Source organism: Thermobia domestica, chromosome 11 (assembly GCF_964235325.1).
Source record: "Thermobia domestica chromosome 11, izTheDome1.hap1.1, whole genome shotgun sequence".
NCBI lineage: Eukaryota > Metazoa > Arthropoda > Insecta > Zygentoma > Lepismatidae > Thermobia > Thermobia domestica.
Genome location: NC_137464.1, coordinates 168,939,483 through 168,960,088, shown reverse-complemented (window position 1 = coordinate 168,960,088; position 20,606 = coordinate 168,939,483). Strand labels below are relative to the sequence as shown.

Sequence of the window (20,606 nt, the reverse complement as noted above, 5' to 3'; positions counted from 1 at the left end):
CAAACACATTCTCTAAAAATAAAAAAAATAAGGCTTTATAGTGGAATGTTTCATTGGGATTCAAATTAAATTAACTTACATAAACTTCACAGGATGGGATTATTCTATAAAGTTCTGCAGCTTCGTTTCCGTAACTTCCCAACATTACACTGCAGCCAAAAGGACGCACTATTAAATTCGTTGTGTACGAATGCATGTACATTCCAACTCTGTCACTTAGTTCCTGGAAAAAATATGTTTATTATATTTCCGTTAATCTGATATTTATATAGTACAATACGTACTAAAACTATATTATATAAATATAATTATTTCATCGAGTTTTGCAGAATACTTCGAATATTTTCTATTAAAATCAAGAACTTTTGCACAGGAAAATGATCTCAAAGACCAATCTAATTTCTTTGAAATATGACAACAGAGTTTTATCTAATCCATAGGATTAATTACCTTCAGTATAGAAATGTTTATTAGAGAAGTACAGATAGTTTTTTTCTTTTTACAAGTGTTGCATTACACTTGTTCACAAATTTTCACTTTTCATTTTATACAGAAACGAAAGTAGAAGTGCTTTATAGATTTCGATGCGTTGAACACGAATATCATGGTTTAAATAGTCTTTTAGCTCGGGGTTACGAGCAAATGAAATGTTTACCTTTTACAGTCACACTTATGGAACATTATATAGAGCTACATGCAAAGGCATTGTGATAACAGTACTTCTGGCATAAAGAAGAGAAGTGGTCTCTTCCGCTACAATTTTGCAACGCTGCTTTACACCATGACTCACATGTGGACCATATAGTCACCTGAGCATTGTCAAATGTAGAAACTAGATGCGATTGTAATTGTCGTTGGTCGTGGCTTCGTGCTCTTATGCTGCGTTAGTTCCCTTGTTACTGAAACGAGCGAAATGGCGGTTGACAGTAAATTATGCGAGGTGAAGTGTTGAAGTGGAAGAATTGTGTTATTGTGCGTGTGTGCGATTTCATAGAAATGTCCCGCACCTGCAGTAACAAACCTGATAACTTTTGTTGCATTTGCGTGGATGTTATTTGTGGTTTTAGAAGATGACCATTGACTAAAGCAGTGAAGCAAGCATATATTTTGTATTTCGGGTGTCGAGTTGGAGACCAAGGGAAATTGTGGGCTCCACACGTGTGTTGTACCTCGTGTTCGTTTATACTGAATGGTTGGATGCATGGTAAAAATGTTTCCATGAAGTTGGGTGTGGGATTTGGCGAAATCCACAAATCATGTATCGGATTGCTATGTTTGTATGGTATCTTCCTCGAGGAAAGGAGTCAATACCAAGAGGAAGAGGAATATTTAATACCCTGACATCCAATCTGTTATTTGCCCAGTGCCACATGGCGAAGGATGGCCAGTTCCTGTTCCAGACATGTACCACCATCAAGCAGCGATAGTGATGATACCAAACCGACACATGAAACCGAAAACGTGTAATCATCCACTAGTGACACTGACCACACTTACATCAATATCGTCATATAGAGAACCTTGCGACAGAAGTTTTCAAAGATCAGTGATGTTAAAATAAAGGAAGGAATATTTGTAGGACCACAAATTAGGGAATTAATGAATGATGAGGATTTGTTGACTTGTTGAGTAATGATGAGAAAATGACATGACTGTACCTTATAAGTGTGTGCATGAACTTTTTAGGTAACCATAACGCAGAGAATTATGAGGTATTGTATACACGACTCCAAAAGTGCATTACCACCTGCAATTCTCCCTTTCCTGCAATAGCAGGCAACCCAAAAATCTCAGTGGTTGGGTTGGTTGCGAATTCGAAAGGCGTTGGACCAAACCTCAATTTTGTTACAAATATATCAGTGTGGCAAACTGCAAATAAAAGAATAAAATAAATGGTTAAGACTTACCATTTTATTATCGTAAGGGCAATAGATGACATAAAAGTTACAAAATCATCTTACTTAAGCAGTTCAAACAAGGTGAATGGTAAGAAACAGACATAAGAGGAAAGCAATTTCTTTCCTTTTTCCAAAAGAAAATCTCATAAAAAGGAAAAAGATTATATAATGTAAAGGTTTAATATAAAAGCCTAACAGCCCAAAAACAAACATCCAGACGACAGAGAAAGAGAGACAAACACAGAATAAGGAACACCAGTGGCTTAGCTGACTAGCGGGCCTCTCATGCAAGATAAAGAGATGGAACCCTAGTTGTAAACCTAATTGTTATAAGAATAATAATATTATTATTAATAATTACAATTATTATTATTATTATTAAAAAATAGTCTACTTTCCAAATCTCTGATCCTACCTAAGAGCATGTCTGCATATAGCGGTCATGTGTGCACCTTTTGTCAATGAGTGGCCCTAAAGGCCAAAAGGGATGCAAATCGCTGAGAGAGAGGAACAAAAAACTTTCTTATGATAAATACTAGGAGAAAGTTCGAAGAATTGCTTTTGACAGGTGCTTTCTTGTTTTTCGGGGACATAAAATTGTATCGGCTAAGAAATTACAGTATATAATATTGCAAATTTGCAAGTGAATTTATTTACAAAGCAATTTGAGGTAATAAAGAAATTGAAGACTTTGGGGCAAACGACCTGTCTAGTCCAAAAAGTGAAAGTATAAAAGAGATGGTGTCACAAGGGTTTCTCTTCATCTGATTTTCTTCAAACTTGGAACATATATACTAGACCGCAAATAAATGCACACGTGTTTTTTGTTTCTTTCGGGGAACAGGTGAAGGGAGTCAAAGGGTCCCTTTTAAAAAAAAGGGTACCCTTGATTTAAAAGGACCAAATTAAACGAAACTCCGCCGATGCAAAGATGACTTCAAAGTACAAAATACGGGTTTTTACGTTTTTGAGAGACAAGGTTTGCAGAGGAAATGCTTCTTCGAAATGAGAACGGACCCCGCACATCTTTATGGAAATTGGATTTCGGTGGAACTCCTTGAAACCGTGTTATGTTGTAGATATGTTCCTGAGAAAAAGTCACAATGGGCACAACCAAAAATCGTTGGCCGTTTGGCCACCACGAGGCCACTTTCTTAAAAAAAGCCGAAGAAAATGACATTCAAGATTTTGGACAAAATGGCTAAAACCGCGATGTTGTGGATATTGTGATTCTGAAAAAAGTCTTAATGGGCATAACCACCAATCACTGTTTTTTGGCCACTACAGGACCACTTTTTTGAAAAGAGGTAAACAAAGTGATATCCTGGATTTCAATGAAAATCAGTGAAACTGTGATGTGTTGTAGATGTTGTGATCCTGAGAAAAAGTCTCAATAAGCACAACCACCAATCACTGACCGTTTGGTAACTACAGAACCACATTTCTGCAAACAGGAGAACTTAACGTCATTTTGAATTTCATTGCAATTGCTTGAAACGGTGATATGTTGTAGATATTGTGATTCTGAGAAAAGGTCTAAATGAGCACAACCACTAATCAGTGATCGTTTGACCACTACAGGGCCACTGTTTTGAAAGTAACAGAAGATGGCGATATTCTGGATTTGGGTAAAAATGACTAAAACTGTAATATGTTGTAGATATTGTGATTCTGAAAAAAGGTCTTAATGAGCACAACCAATAATCACTGACCGTTTGGCCACTATGAAGCCACTCTTTGAAAGTAACCGAAAATGTTGATGGCCTGGATTTCGATAAAAATGACCTAAACTGTGATAAGTTGTAGATATGGTGATTCTGAGGAAAGATCTTAATGGGCACAACCACTAATCAAAGACCGTTTGGCCTCAACGAAGCCACTTTCTTGAAAGTAACCGAAAATATTGATGGCCTGGATTTCGGTAAAAATGACTGAAACTGTGATATGTTGTAGACATTGTGATTCTGAGAAAAAGTCTTAATGGGCACAGCCAATAATCACTGGCCGTTTGGACACAACGAGGCAACTTTTTTGTAAGTAAGCGAAAATGGTGATGTTCTGGATTTCGGTAAAAATGACTGAAACTGCGATATGTTGTAGATATTTGTGATTCTGAGAAAATGTCGTAATGGGCACAACCAATAATTACTGACCGTTTGGCCACTACAGGGCCACTTTTTTGAAATGAAAATGAAATGAAATCCTTAAGTTTTACGTCCCACAGTAATGCCGGTGAGGCTAAAAGAGACGGTGATGATGAGAGATGAGTGAAATGGTGGAATGAAGAAAGTGGAAACGGGAGAACCCCGAGAAAAGCCACGGGCACGGTGTTTGTCCACCACAAAGTCCACACGGCGCGAGCTGGGATTGAAAATGGGGCCCAAGCACCGGAGGTGAACGCTCTACCATTGAGCCACCGCGCCCCCGCTTTTTTGAAAGTAACGGAACATGGTAATGTTCTGGATTTCGGAAAAAAATGACTGAAGCTGTAATATGTTGTAGATCTTGTGGTTCCGGGAAAAGGTCTCAAAGGGCACACTCACTAATCAATGACCGTTTGGCCACAACGAAGCCACTTTCTTGAAAGTAACCGAAAATATTGATGGCCTGGATTTCGATAAAATGACTGAAACTGTGATATGTTGTAGACATTGTGATTCTGAGAAACAGTCTTAATGGGCACAGCCAATAATCACTGGCCGTTAGGACACTACGAAGCCACTTTTTTGAAAGTAAGCGAAAATGATGATGTCCTGGATTTCGGTAAAAATGACTGAAACTGTGATATGTTGTAGATATTGTGATTCTGAGAAAATGTCCTAATGGGCACAACCAATAATTACTGACCGTTTGGCTACTACAGGGCCAGTTTCTTGAAAGTAACGGAACATGGTGATGTTCTGGATTTCGGTAAAAATGACTGAAACTGTGATATGTTGTAGTACTTGTGATTCCGAGAAAAGGTCTCAAAGGGCACACCCACTAATCACTAATGAATTATTATATAGAAATTGAATATAACTATGTATGCGTGATCATCATGATCAAATTGCAAAGTCAACTGAAATGACATTCGGCATATACATTGTTAGGCCCTGATCTCAATATCATTTTTTAAAACTCCCTTTTGTTGGGGAAGGGGGCATTTTCTATATATAGGATTGATTTCTAAAAGTAATTGAAAACGATCGATATTAGTTGACAGCCTAATATTGATATTAGGCAGTCCTTGATATGAACCACCTTGTTTGCCACGATATAAATTTAACTGCAACTGCTTCTTCACTGTTCTTCTTCTTTTTATTTTTTAGTTTCTATGGCTAGAGTCGAGGGTGAAAAAAATATGCTGTTCAGAAGATGCTGTTTACAATGCAGTGAGCAGAGTGGGTCATGGTGGGTGATGGGTCGCAGTGGGTCACGGTGGGTCGTGGGTCACAGTGGGTCACATGTTGTTGACCCACGTCCCACTCAGAAAACTCGACCCACTTGACCCACCGACCTACTGACCCACTCCAACTATGGTTAACGCTTCGGCGTCTGGAGTAAACAAGTTCTGCCAGGGGAACTTTTTTCTTTCAAAATATATTTTTATATGTTCATATTTATTACTATTAATTACTTTCTTGCATTTTTTCCTACATTATCTTAGATTAGTGAACGCGGTTTAGGATAGATTATATAAAGTCAAATACGGTTATATATGTTTACACTTTCGTTTCTTTCTTTCAAAATACATTCCTATCTGTTCACGTAGTCCAAAAACAGGCATACACCTCTATATTGATCAACTATAACGTTCTAGTTTATGATTTCATTTGCTTTGGCTCTTCTGAGCTTAAGATGTAAGTAAAAACATATTAAGAACAAATAATAAAGAAACTAAGTCTACCTGATGGATAAAAATAAGAAATTATATAAAATGCAATGATCAGTACGGTACTGTATACGTACTTTTGGGCCAGCCTGTATATTATTAATAATTTATTTCTTGCATTTAATAATAACTAGCTGAAAATAACCACTTTTCGCATGGGTCAGATAAAATATCTATGTAAGCAAACTGAACAACGAAACGAAAATATATCGGTAATTTTCTACTACTTTTACATATCGCGGGAAACGCCCCTTGAGACCCCCTGGTTCGAAATTTAAAAAGAACGCCTCCGGCTCCCAAGCGTTGGGAGCTGTATTTAGAAGTCAACGCCTCTGGAAGAATCACCATTCATCTCAGCGACCGTGAAAATTAAGTATTTCACACTAATATAGGCCATTTTGGTTTATTTTTACGTGTTTCGGTACATCTGCCCCCCCCCCCGGCGACCACGGCCCGCTCGCAATGGTAGCTGGTTTTGAAACTCATCGCTAATGGAAGTGTCACCATTGATCTCAGTGACCGTGAAAACTTTAAATTCGACGCAAATATCGGCCATTTTCTAATATTATTACATGTCTCGGTAAACGTCCCCCTCCCCTGAGACCCCTGGTTCGAATTTTGAAAAACAAATAAAAACCGCTTGGTCCTGGTCTGGGACCTGGCCAAAAGTATCCGTTATTAAAATTTAGTAACTTTTTCTTAACTCGCATGATCCCCAGGCCGCACACAGACAGACACACAAACAAACTAGTGCTTCATTCCTCAGAACAGATAGAACAAACAGCGTTCTTTCGCATAGAATGTTGTTGTTTCCACCCAGATTAAGTGCCGGAGGGCTTCTTTTATATGTAAATACGTCTGTTGAACCTGCCTCTTCTATCGAAGTAATGGGTCGCGTGTACTCCTAGTATTAGCTATTTTGTTGTTATTGACCTTGAAGAACTAACAAATGGTTTCTCATGAAGTCATAAGTCGCTTTGGTCCGTGAAGTTGACATACAGTAGAAATGACCTATGCATTACTCACCCGTTGTGAAATAGAAAGATTATGTTGATTTTATCTGAACACCCACAAATCTGTTATAGCAATAGGCCTCTCCACAACTACTTCCAATCTGGATTAAATTTCACGGCTAACTTTTTGAATCACACACAAGAGTGTCATTGATATGTTAGTGTTAATAATATTTATGGAACCAAAGACAGGTTTTAAACTTCCAAACTATGCTGTGCATAAAAGTCGGAAATCTTATAGTGGTTTCATCCGTGTGTCTGTTGACAGATACAACAGCAAAAACAGAAAGTGATATAGAGAAATGGTTTTCTGCTATTGATTCTTCATCCAATGAATAGAATAGGTTCCATCTCATCCGTTAACTCTATATTGAAGCCAGAAGTGGTTCAAATTAACAATTTGCGGTTCTGACATTTAACCCATAGATGAAAACGGCAACATACAGAAATTTTTTTTTGCAAACGATTGCGCGTGTATAGGCAACATATCATGGACATTCACGATCTCTACTAAAATTCAAAATGGTTTAAATTTATCATTACTTCCTGTTTCAACAACAGTTTCAACTTTTATCGTCATAGCATAAAACAGTAACATAGCGAGAACTGATTTTTGAAAACGAGTTACCATCTAGAGACAACATCATGGGTACACAAAATATTGTACCGAAATTATAAATGGTTGAAATTTACTATTACTTCCGGTTTCAATTTCCAATTTCCGCCTAATAGAAATAATAAATGCTTCAAGATGTGGTCTTTTGCAATTAATTCAGTATCCAAAGAATATATTTTATTTCCTCCGTTAACCTTCTACTCAAACCGGAATTGCTTCAAATTAGCCATTTCCGATTTCAACGTTTGTCGATATATAAAGAAAATGATAACGGATAGTGAGAAGTGGTTTCTGCAAACGATTTGGAGTCTAAAGACAAATATATACAATACTAAATTCGGCTGTAGTTCGAATTTATTATAACTTCTAATTTCAATAACGGTTTGAACGTTTATCGCTATAGAACGAAAACGGCAGCAGATAGCTAGAAACAGTTTTAAGCAAACGATTCAGCCTCTCAACAAATGTATCGTTACTATCCATATAACTCTACTAAAACTGGAAATTGTTCAAATTTACTAGTACTTCCTGTTCGAATACTGATTTCCGTAGAGCAAAAATGGTAAAAGATATTAAAAAGTGGCTTTTGCAATCGATTCATCGCCTCAAGAATAGCCTCCTCCATCTCCGTGGAAGCTTTGATCAAAGCAGAATTTGTTAAAATTAGCCATATTCTGTTTGAACGTTCCTCGTCATAGAACGAAAACAGTAACTGATAGCGAGAGCATTTTTGTCCAAACGATTTACCGTCTCTAGGTAACATACCATAATTATTGTCAACACCCTACCGGAACAGGAAGTGGTTCAAATTAACTATTACTTCCTATTTCAATTCTTTTTTCCATAGATCAAAATAATAGGAGATATCAGGATACGTTTTTTTACGATCAACAGGAAGTGGTTCAAATTAACTATCATTTCCTATTTCAATTCTTGTTTCCAGGAATCAAAACAATAGGAGATATCAAGATACGGCTTTTTAAAATCAACTCAGGGTCGTAAGGAAATGTTCCTCCAAGAATTCAGCATCCCAAGAATATTTTCCACCAATCCCTATTCAAACCAGAAGTAGCTTAAGTTAGCCAAGTTCGTTTTCAACGTGTATTGCTACAAGTTTCTAATCTATGACTAAGAGTGTCAACTTGTTGCATATATTAGACGAGTTACCAGTACCAATAACAAAATAAAAGAAGTGAGTATCGTTTCACAGTGTGAAACGAAGATTTCCGAACTATATGAATTCAATAGTCAAACTTGAAGTAGTGTTATCATCTGTCACAAAAGAAAATGCACGTTTTTCGCGGGATAGTATCTTTCTATCACCTCTCGATTTAATTAAATGTTTTAAAGGACCAATCCCTAACCATAAATCGATAAATGTATTACCTTTCGTTTTGCAGCTCAGACAAGATACGATAGAAATATCGTAAACCTTAATAGAAAGACAAAAGAGCTACGTTATTTACAAGCTTGAAACTTACAAATATTAGCAAAATATATTTACGGAGTAGGGAGTTTCTGCTACGTTATTCCGTAGTTCATTGGATCCGTACAGAACTACCACCCAGATGACCCGTGTTTGAAACTTCTTCGTGCTTTGCTTGTGTTAAAAGAAAAATATGACTACAATTGTAATTGACTCGACATTCTTCAAATTTTGTTCTTGTTCTTGTTGTTATTAAGCGAAAAAGATTAAGTAGAATTTTACAAAAGTGAAGACCGTTCTAAATTTTAATATTAATAAAAACTATGACGAGGTTTACAGCTGAAAACTATATTGAATTATCTTCAATTTTAATCCATAAACAGCTATGATTAACGAGATTTGTTTAAGTTATTTAGAGTATGGTCAGCACATTGCCCTTTATAATTTTTATTTCTGGAACTAAATATAACTAGTCATTTTTTCTTTAGATATAAAATACTCACATTTAGTTCTAAACAAAACAGAGAGCGCAGTAGAAAATGTCACTACACCACATTTCTTTACATAAATAATTGAAACAAGTGGATATGTTTATAGGTGTAAATGTCGAAGATAATGTGACAAACTCTGAAATAAATTAAATAATAATTTATAATAAAGTAAACTGAAATGAAGTGCAAGATATTGAAAGTTAGGGAAAATATTTGACTTTATATGCTAAAACACAAGTTCATTCAATAGGTAGGGACACTTCACCTTCAAACATATAACTTGAATTTGATTATCGATAGAATCTGAAATATATATTAAGAACTTTAAATCTTGAAGAACTCAGCACAAGTTTCAAGTTCCATGGTTTTAAAATTGTCGTTACAAATGACCAAACTAATGATAAATCCAGGGAGTGGTTTATTAAACTAGCTCCTGCTTCCTGTTTTGTCCTTAAATTACCATACTTAATTAGATTATTACTACATGCTGTATTTTAGGTCAAGAAATATTTTTTTCTTTTGTATATAGTTGAGGAAGAAAAGTAACGTCAACATTTAGCAAAAGTCATCTTTAACGTCAAAATAAATTGTCAAATATAGCTCACTTCGGTTGCTAGAACCTATTTATGGTGCAAGTCCATATATCAAATATTTTTTTTTAATTTTTGAATAATGCTGAAGGTTTTACTGAATGTTTATTGTTATGCATAAATGTTGGTTCTGTCTGACATGAAGATAAGTTTATTATGAAGAAAATGGTATGCAGAGCCCTTTCTAGAACATATCTTATTAGTTGTAGTAGTTGATTTGAGTTTAGCGTCCCGTTCTGTAACGAGGCCATATGAGACATGGAGCTACAGCATTAACGTGGAATCCGAACAGCATGAGCTCCCGCCGAAAATTGAACTCCGTGTTTGAAAAGAGTATCTATCTCACTACAGTCAATTCTCACCTGTTGGGATTGGAACAAGCGTTGTATTGGAAAGTAGGGATGAAATTGGTTAAGAATTTTGTGACCTGGAATCAGTCAGACATGTGACTCGGTAAGACTCGAACAAATGTGAAGAAAACATCATACACACAAAGAATTTGTATGACATTGTTAATATAGTTCTCTTTCCTGCTGGTCTAGTGGCTAGCGTGTGCGCCTTTGGTGTATGTAGTCTGGGGTTCGATTCCCATTAGAAAATAATTTGAACTTAAACTAGGTGGCTAACTTTTATTAATTGTCCGTCTCCTTTAGCCTAAAGGACTTGGTGCGAGCGGTCGCGGGTTCGATTCCCGGTGGGAGCACTCGGTCGAAAAAAATGTAAAAAGCTTTTTCAGGCCAGCCATCCTGAATGAGGTTTTCCTGGTTTTTCCTCTTTCAAACCAGGCAAATGCCGGAGTGGGACCGCTTCCTTCCTTCCTCTATCCTTTATTCCTTCCCTTTCCCTGGATACTGGTAGTGTGTTCGCTGAGGGACGTCATCCCTCAAACGTGACGGGCTAAGTGGCTATAGATGCCGAAAGCTCAGAAATCTAAATCCTAAATCCTAAAGGACTTAAACGTAGGACGTTAAACTACTTTTTCATTAATGTTCATTTAATTTTGAAACATGATTCTAGAAACACGATTCTGCGGTCTTTTCTCACTATATCTATGTTTGGCTATATCTCTTGATGTGTGTTGTTTGTCACGTAAGTTTATGCATGTTTTCCGCGGGATAGTATCTTTTGTCCCTTGAAGCGATGGAAGATATAAGATAAAAACTTTTAGAGCTGTGGATCCTGGTAAAACAAAATATATTACTATTGCAAATGCAATTTACACAACAAAAAACACAAATAGTGTAACAAGCAGGGAAAGCAGAGAAACTGTTATATGGTAAGACGACAGAAACAAAAATCATATGCTGAATGTTTAAAGTGTATAGCAAGAAAACAAGCACGTGAGAGTGTGGTGTAGTGGGTAACGCTCTATCCTACCAATCAGCTGATCCATGTTCAAATCTTCAAGTGCCTTTTTTTCTTTTCGTCGAAAGAACTGCCATTACTTGTGGTATTAGAGTTTTATATATGGTGTCATTCTGTTAGATTTTTAAAATTCTTGTGTAAGGTAGTATTATAAGGCTGCAAGTATGATTCTACCTACTTAGATCAAAAGTAACGATGTTCTAGATTTCTTTCCATTAATAAAATTTAAAAATAAGCTTACATCCGAAGCTAAATATAAAAGTAATTGAAATGAAAGCAGCAGGTTGGTCCAATATAACCTGAGGGCAGAAGAGCAAACGACTAGGCAGAAGAGGAAAGCAATATAACCTGAGTCGCTTTCAAGTGGCTGTCTTATCTCTGTCTTAACTGTGAATTGAACATCTTTTTTAAAACACAATGTTATCAATGAAATACTGATTTGTGTGAAAACATAAAGAGAAAAGAAACAATATTAGTATATTTTGCTTGTATTATTAGATGTTTCAGTATGTTGAAAAAAGAAATCATGTCCACTATTTAATGAGAATGTGATTAATAAGCTAGTGTTCATACCGAGTGGAAAGACAGTATGTATTCTGGAAGGTCACATTCTATTAGGGAGCATGAATGAGAATGAAAAGAATGTAACATTTATGGAATCAACCCTATCAAGAGATTGATTTCTGATGGGAGTTTATTTAGTTTAGGATCCCAAGTTAAGTTGTAGAACCATGTCTCATATAGTTCATATGTTACACTCCCAATGAACCAACTGATCAGTCTTAGAACTATCAGTTTCAGGAAAGATGATTGGTTTGCAAACTGTGAAAGGTATCTATTAATCTACAAGCCAAGCTTGGATCAATTTCCATGTAACCTTAAATAGATTAAAGTCATAAATCTGCGTATAAAAGTTGATCGCTCGCTGAACTATTGTGACCCAAAATTAAATTTGATTCTTAGCTTCCTAAAATTGTGTTTCTAGGTTCACTGGAGCAAATCCTGGGGGGATGAGAGGGACATGTCCCCTCCAATCTTGGAACTGAGGGGGACTGTCCCCCCAATAATCCGATTTGAAATGTGTTTTGGGGGCAGAAAAGTGATGATTTGTGTCCGATTGCCACAAAGGAAAGTGAGATGAAATTGAGGTCCCCAGAATAAGCCTGAAATCTGCCTGCCTCCCAATGTTGAAGACAATTCTGCTCTCTTGATCCTCCATAGCATTGTTTTTCAACTTCATAAATATTTTGAACATCACTTAAAAAAATTGTGATCGGTTTTACCCCTCTTCCCCCCTCAATGTTGAAGACAGGCTTGCGCTAACGTCTAGGTTCCTAATACAGGTTCAAAAGACCTGTAAATATATTCTAAAAATAAAAAATGAATACACAATTCGTTTAAAAATATGGGCTGGATCAATCTTTCAAGGTGAGACACAAACTAGTTGAAATGCTCATTCTTCGAGCGAGAAGAATAAGTTTATGGAAATGTTATTTACGAAATATTCAAATCTCTTCCCCAATAAAATAGCGTATCAAACAAAGTGAAATGAAGAAGATCCAAGTGAATCCAACTGCTAAATATATTGTAGATTTAATTTAAACAGCTAAAATGCTTACTCCCATTTGCCAGTTTATGAACACAAAATGGGAAAAATGAGATATTGTAGCATTTCCCTTGCTTTCTTTGCTAGAGTTGGAATTTCCGAAAACGATGCACCACGTGGTCACAGATTTGTAAGAAGGAGTTTAAATGCCGATTTTCGTCTTCCTATGGTAAGAAATTCGTTAGAAACTCTCTTTCTTTATATTTTTAATACTCCTTTCCTTGCTGAGAACATGTATTGTATGAAAGTAACGTGAGGAAAATAACGTGTTTTTTTTGGGGAAAGCGAGGATCTCCGGTGGGGATACTTCAGTTGATATCTTTGGGGGGAACAAAATGTGATTGAGGGGGAAATCCCCCTCATCCCCCCGGTAATTCGTACCCTGAAAACAAGGGTACCATAATTAACGATATACAGTAAGGGGTTAATATGAATAAACTGTGATCTGATGAGCAGGCCTACTGTACTACTAGAAAATAGTTTGTTGATGGTATGTCATATTGGAGTTCTTTCAGATCAGTTCGCATATCCTACGCTTCTCTATATTCTGTATTTTTAATTTTACATAACAACATTGTTATTATTATATAATTAGTTTAGCAGAATAATAATAAGCTGCCATTTTTTCTAATGCCTTGAGATGGGCACGAGTCGAGCTAAAACTCGACTCAATTTCAAGTCGAGTTTCGAGTCGAATCCAAGGTAATTTTCTCGAATCGTGTTCCGAGACGAGTCACTGTTTTTGACGTCGAGTTTCGAGTCGAGCCGTTTGATCAATGGCTCGCTCGTTCCGCTCGTTCTAGAAAGACTTCCAGCATTTATGCACAGCATAGGTTGGAAGGTCATTTCTATATCAACTTCATGAATTAAAGGGAACTTGTATTCCTCGAAAGGCATTTGTTTTGTCCTTCAAGCTCAATAGAAGAATGAAAAAGCTGATAGTAGGAGTATTTTAACACGCGACTCACTACAACGATATAACAGAATGCTGCCCCCGGCTGTTAATAAAAGGCTTAACTAGCTGGAACTCGCTAGCATAGTAGCAACGTTCTATGCCAAACAACCATGTGCTGTGTAAGAAATGCTAGGGGTTGTTCTGTCCATGCGCGCCGACTACGTGGGTGCTTCCTGGCTCCAGGCCCTCCAGCACTCACACAAATAATCTTGTCATGGCGCTGCAGGCAAGAGTTTTAGGTTCATAGAAACATAATAAAATAAATATTTCTCACTTGCCACTATCAAAAAATAAACAATTAAAACATCGAGATGCAAGTTAAAATTTCTAACCTCTAAAGCATAATTGTTTGTTTCAAGTTTGCTTGTGCAAAGGCAACCAAGGAACACACTAAGTTCGTCACTTTATACTTTATGTCCACAACAAAATCCTTGCAAGTTCTTTCTGCAATGACATTAAAATTATTTTCTTTTATGATGATTTTTATATTTTAATTTGTATGAATGTAGTATTTTCTTTTAATAACGTGTTGATAATATCACTGCCTCTTGCATTCAATGTGCATTATGCAAGTTGTTGAAAATATACACTAAATATCACGATTATATATGTTGGGAATATGTATTACAGTAATTAAACTTGTACCCGGATTTAAACCTGTTTCTTTACGTTTAACTCAGCCGTGTTACCGACTGAGCTAGGACAGCCCCAATTTATCCTTATATTACCGGTATATTTTACTTTAGCACAGCACAGCCCTTTATGGCAGTGTTCATAAAAGATTTTAACTGAAAAGAAATCAATAAAAAAAATATCGAAACTCCCCTGAAAACATATAACACGCCCCGCCATTGATATGCACCCACATACATTTTGGAAAGTCTGCGCCGTTGGTTCTATCTGTGTGTTTGAAATCAGTGTTTCTTTCAGAAACTATGTTCCCGGGGAGAACATTTCGTATTCCGGGGGACACTGTTGATATTATTCTATTTATTATTATAATATACACGTATTATTTTGGTCTCTTCCGGGGGTACTCTCAGAGCTCCGGGCGGGCAGTCCCCCCTAAATACACTTCTGGAAGAAACACTGTTTGAAATACACCTAATCTAATATAAATAAAATAAAAAGTTTCTTTATGTGTCTGTCTGTCTGTATGTATGTATCTAGGCATGCGCACGAGACAAGGTTTGTGGCTGTCTGGTCTCGAAAATGTGGTGTAAAAGTGATGTCTCGACTCGAAAAATGTATATCCCACTATTGGAAGAGCCGTGTCTCGACTCGAATTTTGTCAGAAAAATCCTTTCTCGACTCGTCTCGTGCGTATCACTATATGTATCTGTGTGCTGCCTGGAGACCAGACGAGAGGACCGAGAGTTACAAAATTTTGATCTTGGGTACCTTGGTCCAGGTTCCAGGTCAAGATGAAGCGTTCTTTTTTTTCTTAATTCGAATCAGGGGGTTTCAGGAGACGTTTACAGGGACATGTAAAAGTAGTAGAAAATGACCGATATTAGTGTCGAATTCATAGTTTTGGCGGTTTCTGAGATCAATGGTGAAACTCCGATTGCATTAACTTCCAAATTCACCCCATTTGGTTGCGGGTCGGGGTACAAGAGGGGATACCCTGACATATAAAAAATCCAAAATGACCGATATTAATGTCAAATCCATAGTTTTCGCACTCGCTGAAATCAACGGTGATACTACTACAGGCGTTCACTTCCAAATACAGCCACCATGTGAATAATAGGTTTTTCAGATAGTTAATAATAAATGCAAGAAATAAATTATTAATAATAAATGGGAATAGATAGGAATACATTTTGAAAGAAAGAAACGAAAGTGTAAACATACATAACCATATCTGACTTTGCATAATCTAACCTAAACAACGATCACTAATCTAACAAGAAGAAAGTAGACTTTGGTAAATTAATTCGGTGTCATTTTCCGCGAGGTAGTATTGCACATTTAAAATATGAATATTTAGGGATGCGCACGAGTCGACATGTCTCGAATCTCGACTGGAATTCGAGTCGAGACACACTTCGTAAATTCGAGATGTGTCGAGACAAACGTATTTCTCGACTCGAATTTTCGAGTCTAGACACGAGTCGAGTCGAGACTGTTCGTAAAAATCCCGACTCGACTCGAATGTCTCGAAAATCTTTCTATAATTTTTAATATTATTTTGAAGAAAGTATTCACTCAGAAACAGCCTTGAAACCAATTCCAGCATTTATTACTTTAGAAAGGTACAGAACTGATAAACTTAATAGTTAATCTTTCGAAATCAAGATTTAATTTTCAGCTCAATTCAGTTAATTAAAACTAATAACTAATGTCGTGATATTTGATTTTGCTTCAAATATAATAATAATAATAATAATAATAATAATAATAATAATAATAATAATAATAATAATAATAATAATAATAATAATGCTCTGGGGAACATTCACGTGAGCATCAATATGTCTTCTGGAGCTCGAGCAAGGCACAATGACGGCCGAGGAGTATCGCACACCGCTTGCAGACTACGTACACCCCTTTATGACAACCATGTTTCCCAACGATAGTGGCATTTTTCAACAAGAAAATGCACCATGTCACAAGGCCAGGAGTGTGATGAAGTGGTTCGAGAAATGTTCGACAATGTTCTACATCTGTTGATGGTGTGCTAATTATAAGGAGGATGAGGGGAAATGCCCATTGGTAATACTGGATGTTGCTATAACCAAAGATTTCCTTCTATGTCAAAGAACTATGTGCTGTGTAATTAAAATGCTATGAGTAGTTCTATCTGTAGTGTGTATGAAATAAATTATTAAGAAATGCAACCTATATGACTTTCCGATTCCAAAAATGGCTTTGGTTCGAATAATATCATAAAACAATAAAAATAAGCTAAATTTTATTGTCAAACCAGCATCCTTTCAAACTCAGACAGAAAAAGGCTCACACGTTTGTGTCTTTGTTCGGAACGAGAAAACTCATGAAACAATGGTTAGTCACTGATGAAACTGGCATTAAGAGAACTTGTATTTCTATAAAGGATTTTTATACATACATATAACCACCAGCCCTCGGAATGAAATCTTCTGAAACACTTATCTCGATGAATGGTTTAACATTTTACATGAATCTGGAACACTATCACAAAATATTTAAACTTGAATCGATTGGAAAATGGAAATGAAAGCTGTTTGTAAGAATCATTAAAAAATAACTTTATGTATTCCTTGTTTTTAGGATAGTTCTCGTTTGAAATAATAAACGCTTGTATACTTTCGAAGGCAATAATTTATTCCGAGTTTATAAATTTTTAAACAATTTCAAAAACTGTGTTTGCATTTTTGAGACATGAGACGAGACGAGGAATTTCAAGAGACATCTCGTCTCGTCTCGGAAACCTAGCCGCCGAAACAGGATAATGTCAAGGTAGGGACTAAAGCATAGTTTCCAACTTTATCCAGTGTAAATAAAGTAGGATTGAAACCCATTTTATCCAGTGTATATCAGAGCGTCAAAGGAAGGGTGATAATTATTTCACAACTTCACACACGTCACGATCAAGCACTGAATCTATTGAAATCTTACTACGTAATAATTATCGAGTATCTGCACTTTTCTATTAAAACTCGTAGTATATTCTATCATAATATAAATTGTAACTCATGTACTGTATGCTAATGTAACTAATGATAAAAGTGTTTTGTTTTAAAACAAAATGAAACGGTTGAGGTGGACTCTGGCGAGTAGAAGACATGCAATTTATTAAATCGCCTCGCAACCTACTTGGCCACACACTTAGGTTACACTCTTCACCTTTTGTCCATGCTATCTAAAGTATCGACTAATCTTAAATTCGCGATGCCAATTCGGGTTTTCTAGCAATTATTATGTTGCAACTTAATTTGGATGCAAAATCCTGACTTAATTAACATTTAAGAACTTTACAGTGTGCATTAAAAAGATGACAGAAATATAGTGAAATCTCAGTTTCAAATTTCATGTCTACCTTGAATCCAAATACCTGTGCCGTCATTTCCTTCAATGTTGAAAGGACACGAAACTTGCAATAGCTATATCTCAATTTTTCGCTTATATACCGGTAATCTTTAATTCCCACTATTTGTTCATAAAATTTTAAAGAAAAAAAATCAAATGAAATCTTTAAGTTTTACGTCCCATGTTTATGCCGGTTAGGCTAAAGGAGACAGTGATGATGAGAGATAAGTGAAATGGTGGAATGAAAAATGTGGGAGGAAATGGGAGGACCCCGAGAAAACACAAGAGCACGGTGTTTGTCCACCACAAAGTCCACATGGCGCAAGCTGGGATTGAAAATGGGGCCCCAAGCACCGGAGGTGAACGCTCTACCACTGAGCCACCGCGCCTCCAAAATTTTAAAGAAATATTAGTTACTAACAAGTAACACTTCCGATGTGTAACACTTCGATTTTGATCAAATTTGGCAGGTAGATATTACACATGAAATAAACGAATACGTATCTCCTATTTTCTGCGGAAAACCAGATTTTGGGGGCAAAAGCCCCCACCCAATTTTTTAAAATTGAGGCCCGAAAGGCCAGAGGAAGTCAAACGAAGTCAATGAAATTGTGCACAGATATTATAGACATAAAATGAGGGAATACAGGTTCTTTATTTTCTTGAAAAAAAAAAAGAAAACCGTTTAGGTGGGACACAGACCCCTCCAAAACTTTGGTCGTGAAATATCAAAAGTGCTAATAACAGTATGTCAGAAGTGCTTGAAGGACATGGAAAATTGGAACGACACATTGTGTAGGGACAGTATGGAAAAAATATACAAATACGGGTTTTCTATTTTCTGCGGAAAAAAGGTTTTAGGGGCAAAAACTCCCACTCAAAATTTTGAATATTGAGACCGAATGGTCAGAGGAAGTGAACTGAAGTGAATGAAATTGTGCATAGGTACTGTAGACATAAAATTAGGGAATACAGGTTTCGTGTTGTCCTGGGAAAAAAGAAACCAGTTTAGATGATACACAGGCCCCTCCAAAACTTTGATCGTAAAATTTCAAAAGTGCTAATAACAGTATGTCACAAGTGCTTGAAGGACATGGAGAATTGGAAATACACATTGTGTAGGGACAATACGAAAAAAAAAAAACGAATACGGTTTCTTATTCTGGAGAAAAACGATTTTAAGGGGGCAAAAGCCACACCCAAAAGTTTGAAATTTGAGGCCCAAAAGGAAAGAAGAACTGCACCGAATTGAATTACATTGTGCACAAATATTGTAGACGAAAATGAGATAATTGGGTTTCGTATTATCCTGGAAAAAAGTGGTTGAGTGAGGCACGGACCTTTTAAACCGTTGATTACTAAATATCAAAATTGCAAATAAGCATATGTCAGACGTTTCTAAAGAATATTTCGAATTGCAACGAAACTTCGTATATTCCAAAACAATAAATGAAACGTGTTTCAGCTTCAGTGGAAAAACACTGTTGGGGCCTAGGCCCCATCCGAAAAAAAGTAAATATTTCCGTAATAGCGCAGGAAGGAATGGACCGAAGCAAATGAAATTGTGTGTAGATATTATATGCACCCTCTGTAAAATAAGCCCTTTCGTGTTTCCCAAGTGTCCCTGTCCGTTTTGATTTAAATTTGGCAGATCAAGAGCAAAGTGGAAATAAATCGACACGTATTTTTGTTTATGCGCAAAAACTTTATAAGGGTTAAAATTGCCTTCTGAAATACTATAAAAAACGCTATACTGTTTGTGCTTGTAGTTGATTTGAAAAATTTAAAGAAATCGGATGCAGACACGACACACGTGAAACATGAAGGGCCATAGTTTACACACCCAATTTCATTCGCTTTTGTCCACCCCTCTAGCCCCTCAAAGCCTCGGTCCACTCAACAGTTTTTTCTTGCAGGAAGAATACGAAACACATATTCCCTCATCTTACCTCTACAATACTTGTGCACATTTCATTCATTTCGGTCCATTTCTTCTTGTCTTTCTTGCGTCAACTTTCAAATTTTGAGTGGGAGCTTTTGCCTCCTAAAACCATTTATCCACAGAAAATAAAAAAACACGTATTCGTTTATTTTTTTGCGTATTGTTCATACAAAATGTTTCGTTCAAAATCTTCATGTCCTTTACACACATGTGACATACTGTTACTAACCCTTTCGATATTTCGTGATCAAAGGTTTGGAGGAATCGGTGCCACAAACAACCCTTTTTTCCAGGAATATACTTAACCTTATTCCCTCATTTTATGCCTACAAAATCTGTCACAACTTCATTCACCTTGGTTCATTCTTTTTGCCTTTCGGATGTTAACTTTCAAAATTTTTTGTGGGAGATTTTGCCCCCTAAAACCGATTTTCCGCAGAAAATGGAAAACAGTATATGTTTATTATTTGCGTATTGTCCATACAAAAAGTTATGTTGAAATTATTCATGTACTTAACACACATCTGAAATACTGTTACTAGCACTTTTGATATTTCGTGATCAAAGGATTGGATGGTTCGGTGCCCCACCCAACCGTTTTCTGAAGGAAAATACGAAACCCGTATAATTATTTCACGTCTACAATGTCTGTGCAAAATTACATTCACTTTGGTTCACTTCCTCTAACAATTCAGCATCAACTTTCAAAATTCTGGGGTGAGTTTTTTGTAACCTAAAAACCGTTTCTCCGCAGAAAATAAAAAAAACTGTATGCGTTTATATTTGGCGTTTTGTCCATACACAAAATTATGTTGC

The 20,606-nt window shown here is 36.4% G+C and overlaps 1 protein-coding gene across 1 annotated transcript in view; it reads right to left on the bottom strand.

The window, feature by feature from the left end:
* The window catches only part of LOC145663700 (proteasome subunit alpha type-3-like), a 76,436-nt gene that overhangs the window by 34,563 nt on the left and 21,267 nt on the right, over positions 1–20,606 (bottom strand). The window contains exon 5 of the mRNA XM_081729795.1: positions 80–223. Within this exon, the coding sequence (XP_081585921.1) occupies positions 80–223 (144 nt within the window). The remainder of the gene's footprint in view (positions 1–79; positions 224–20,606) is intronic.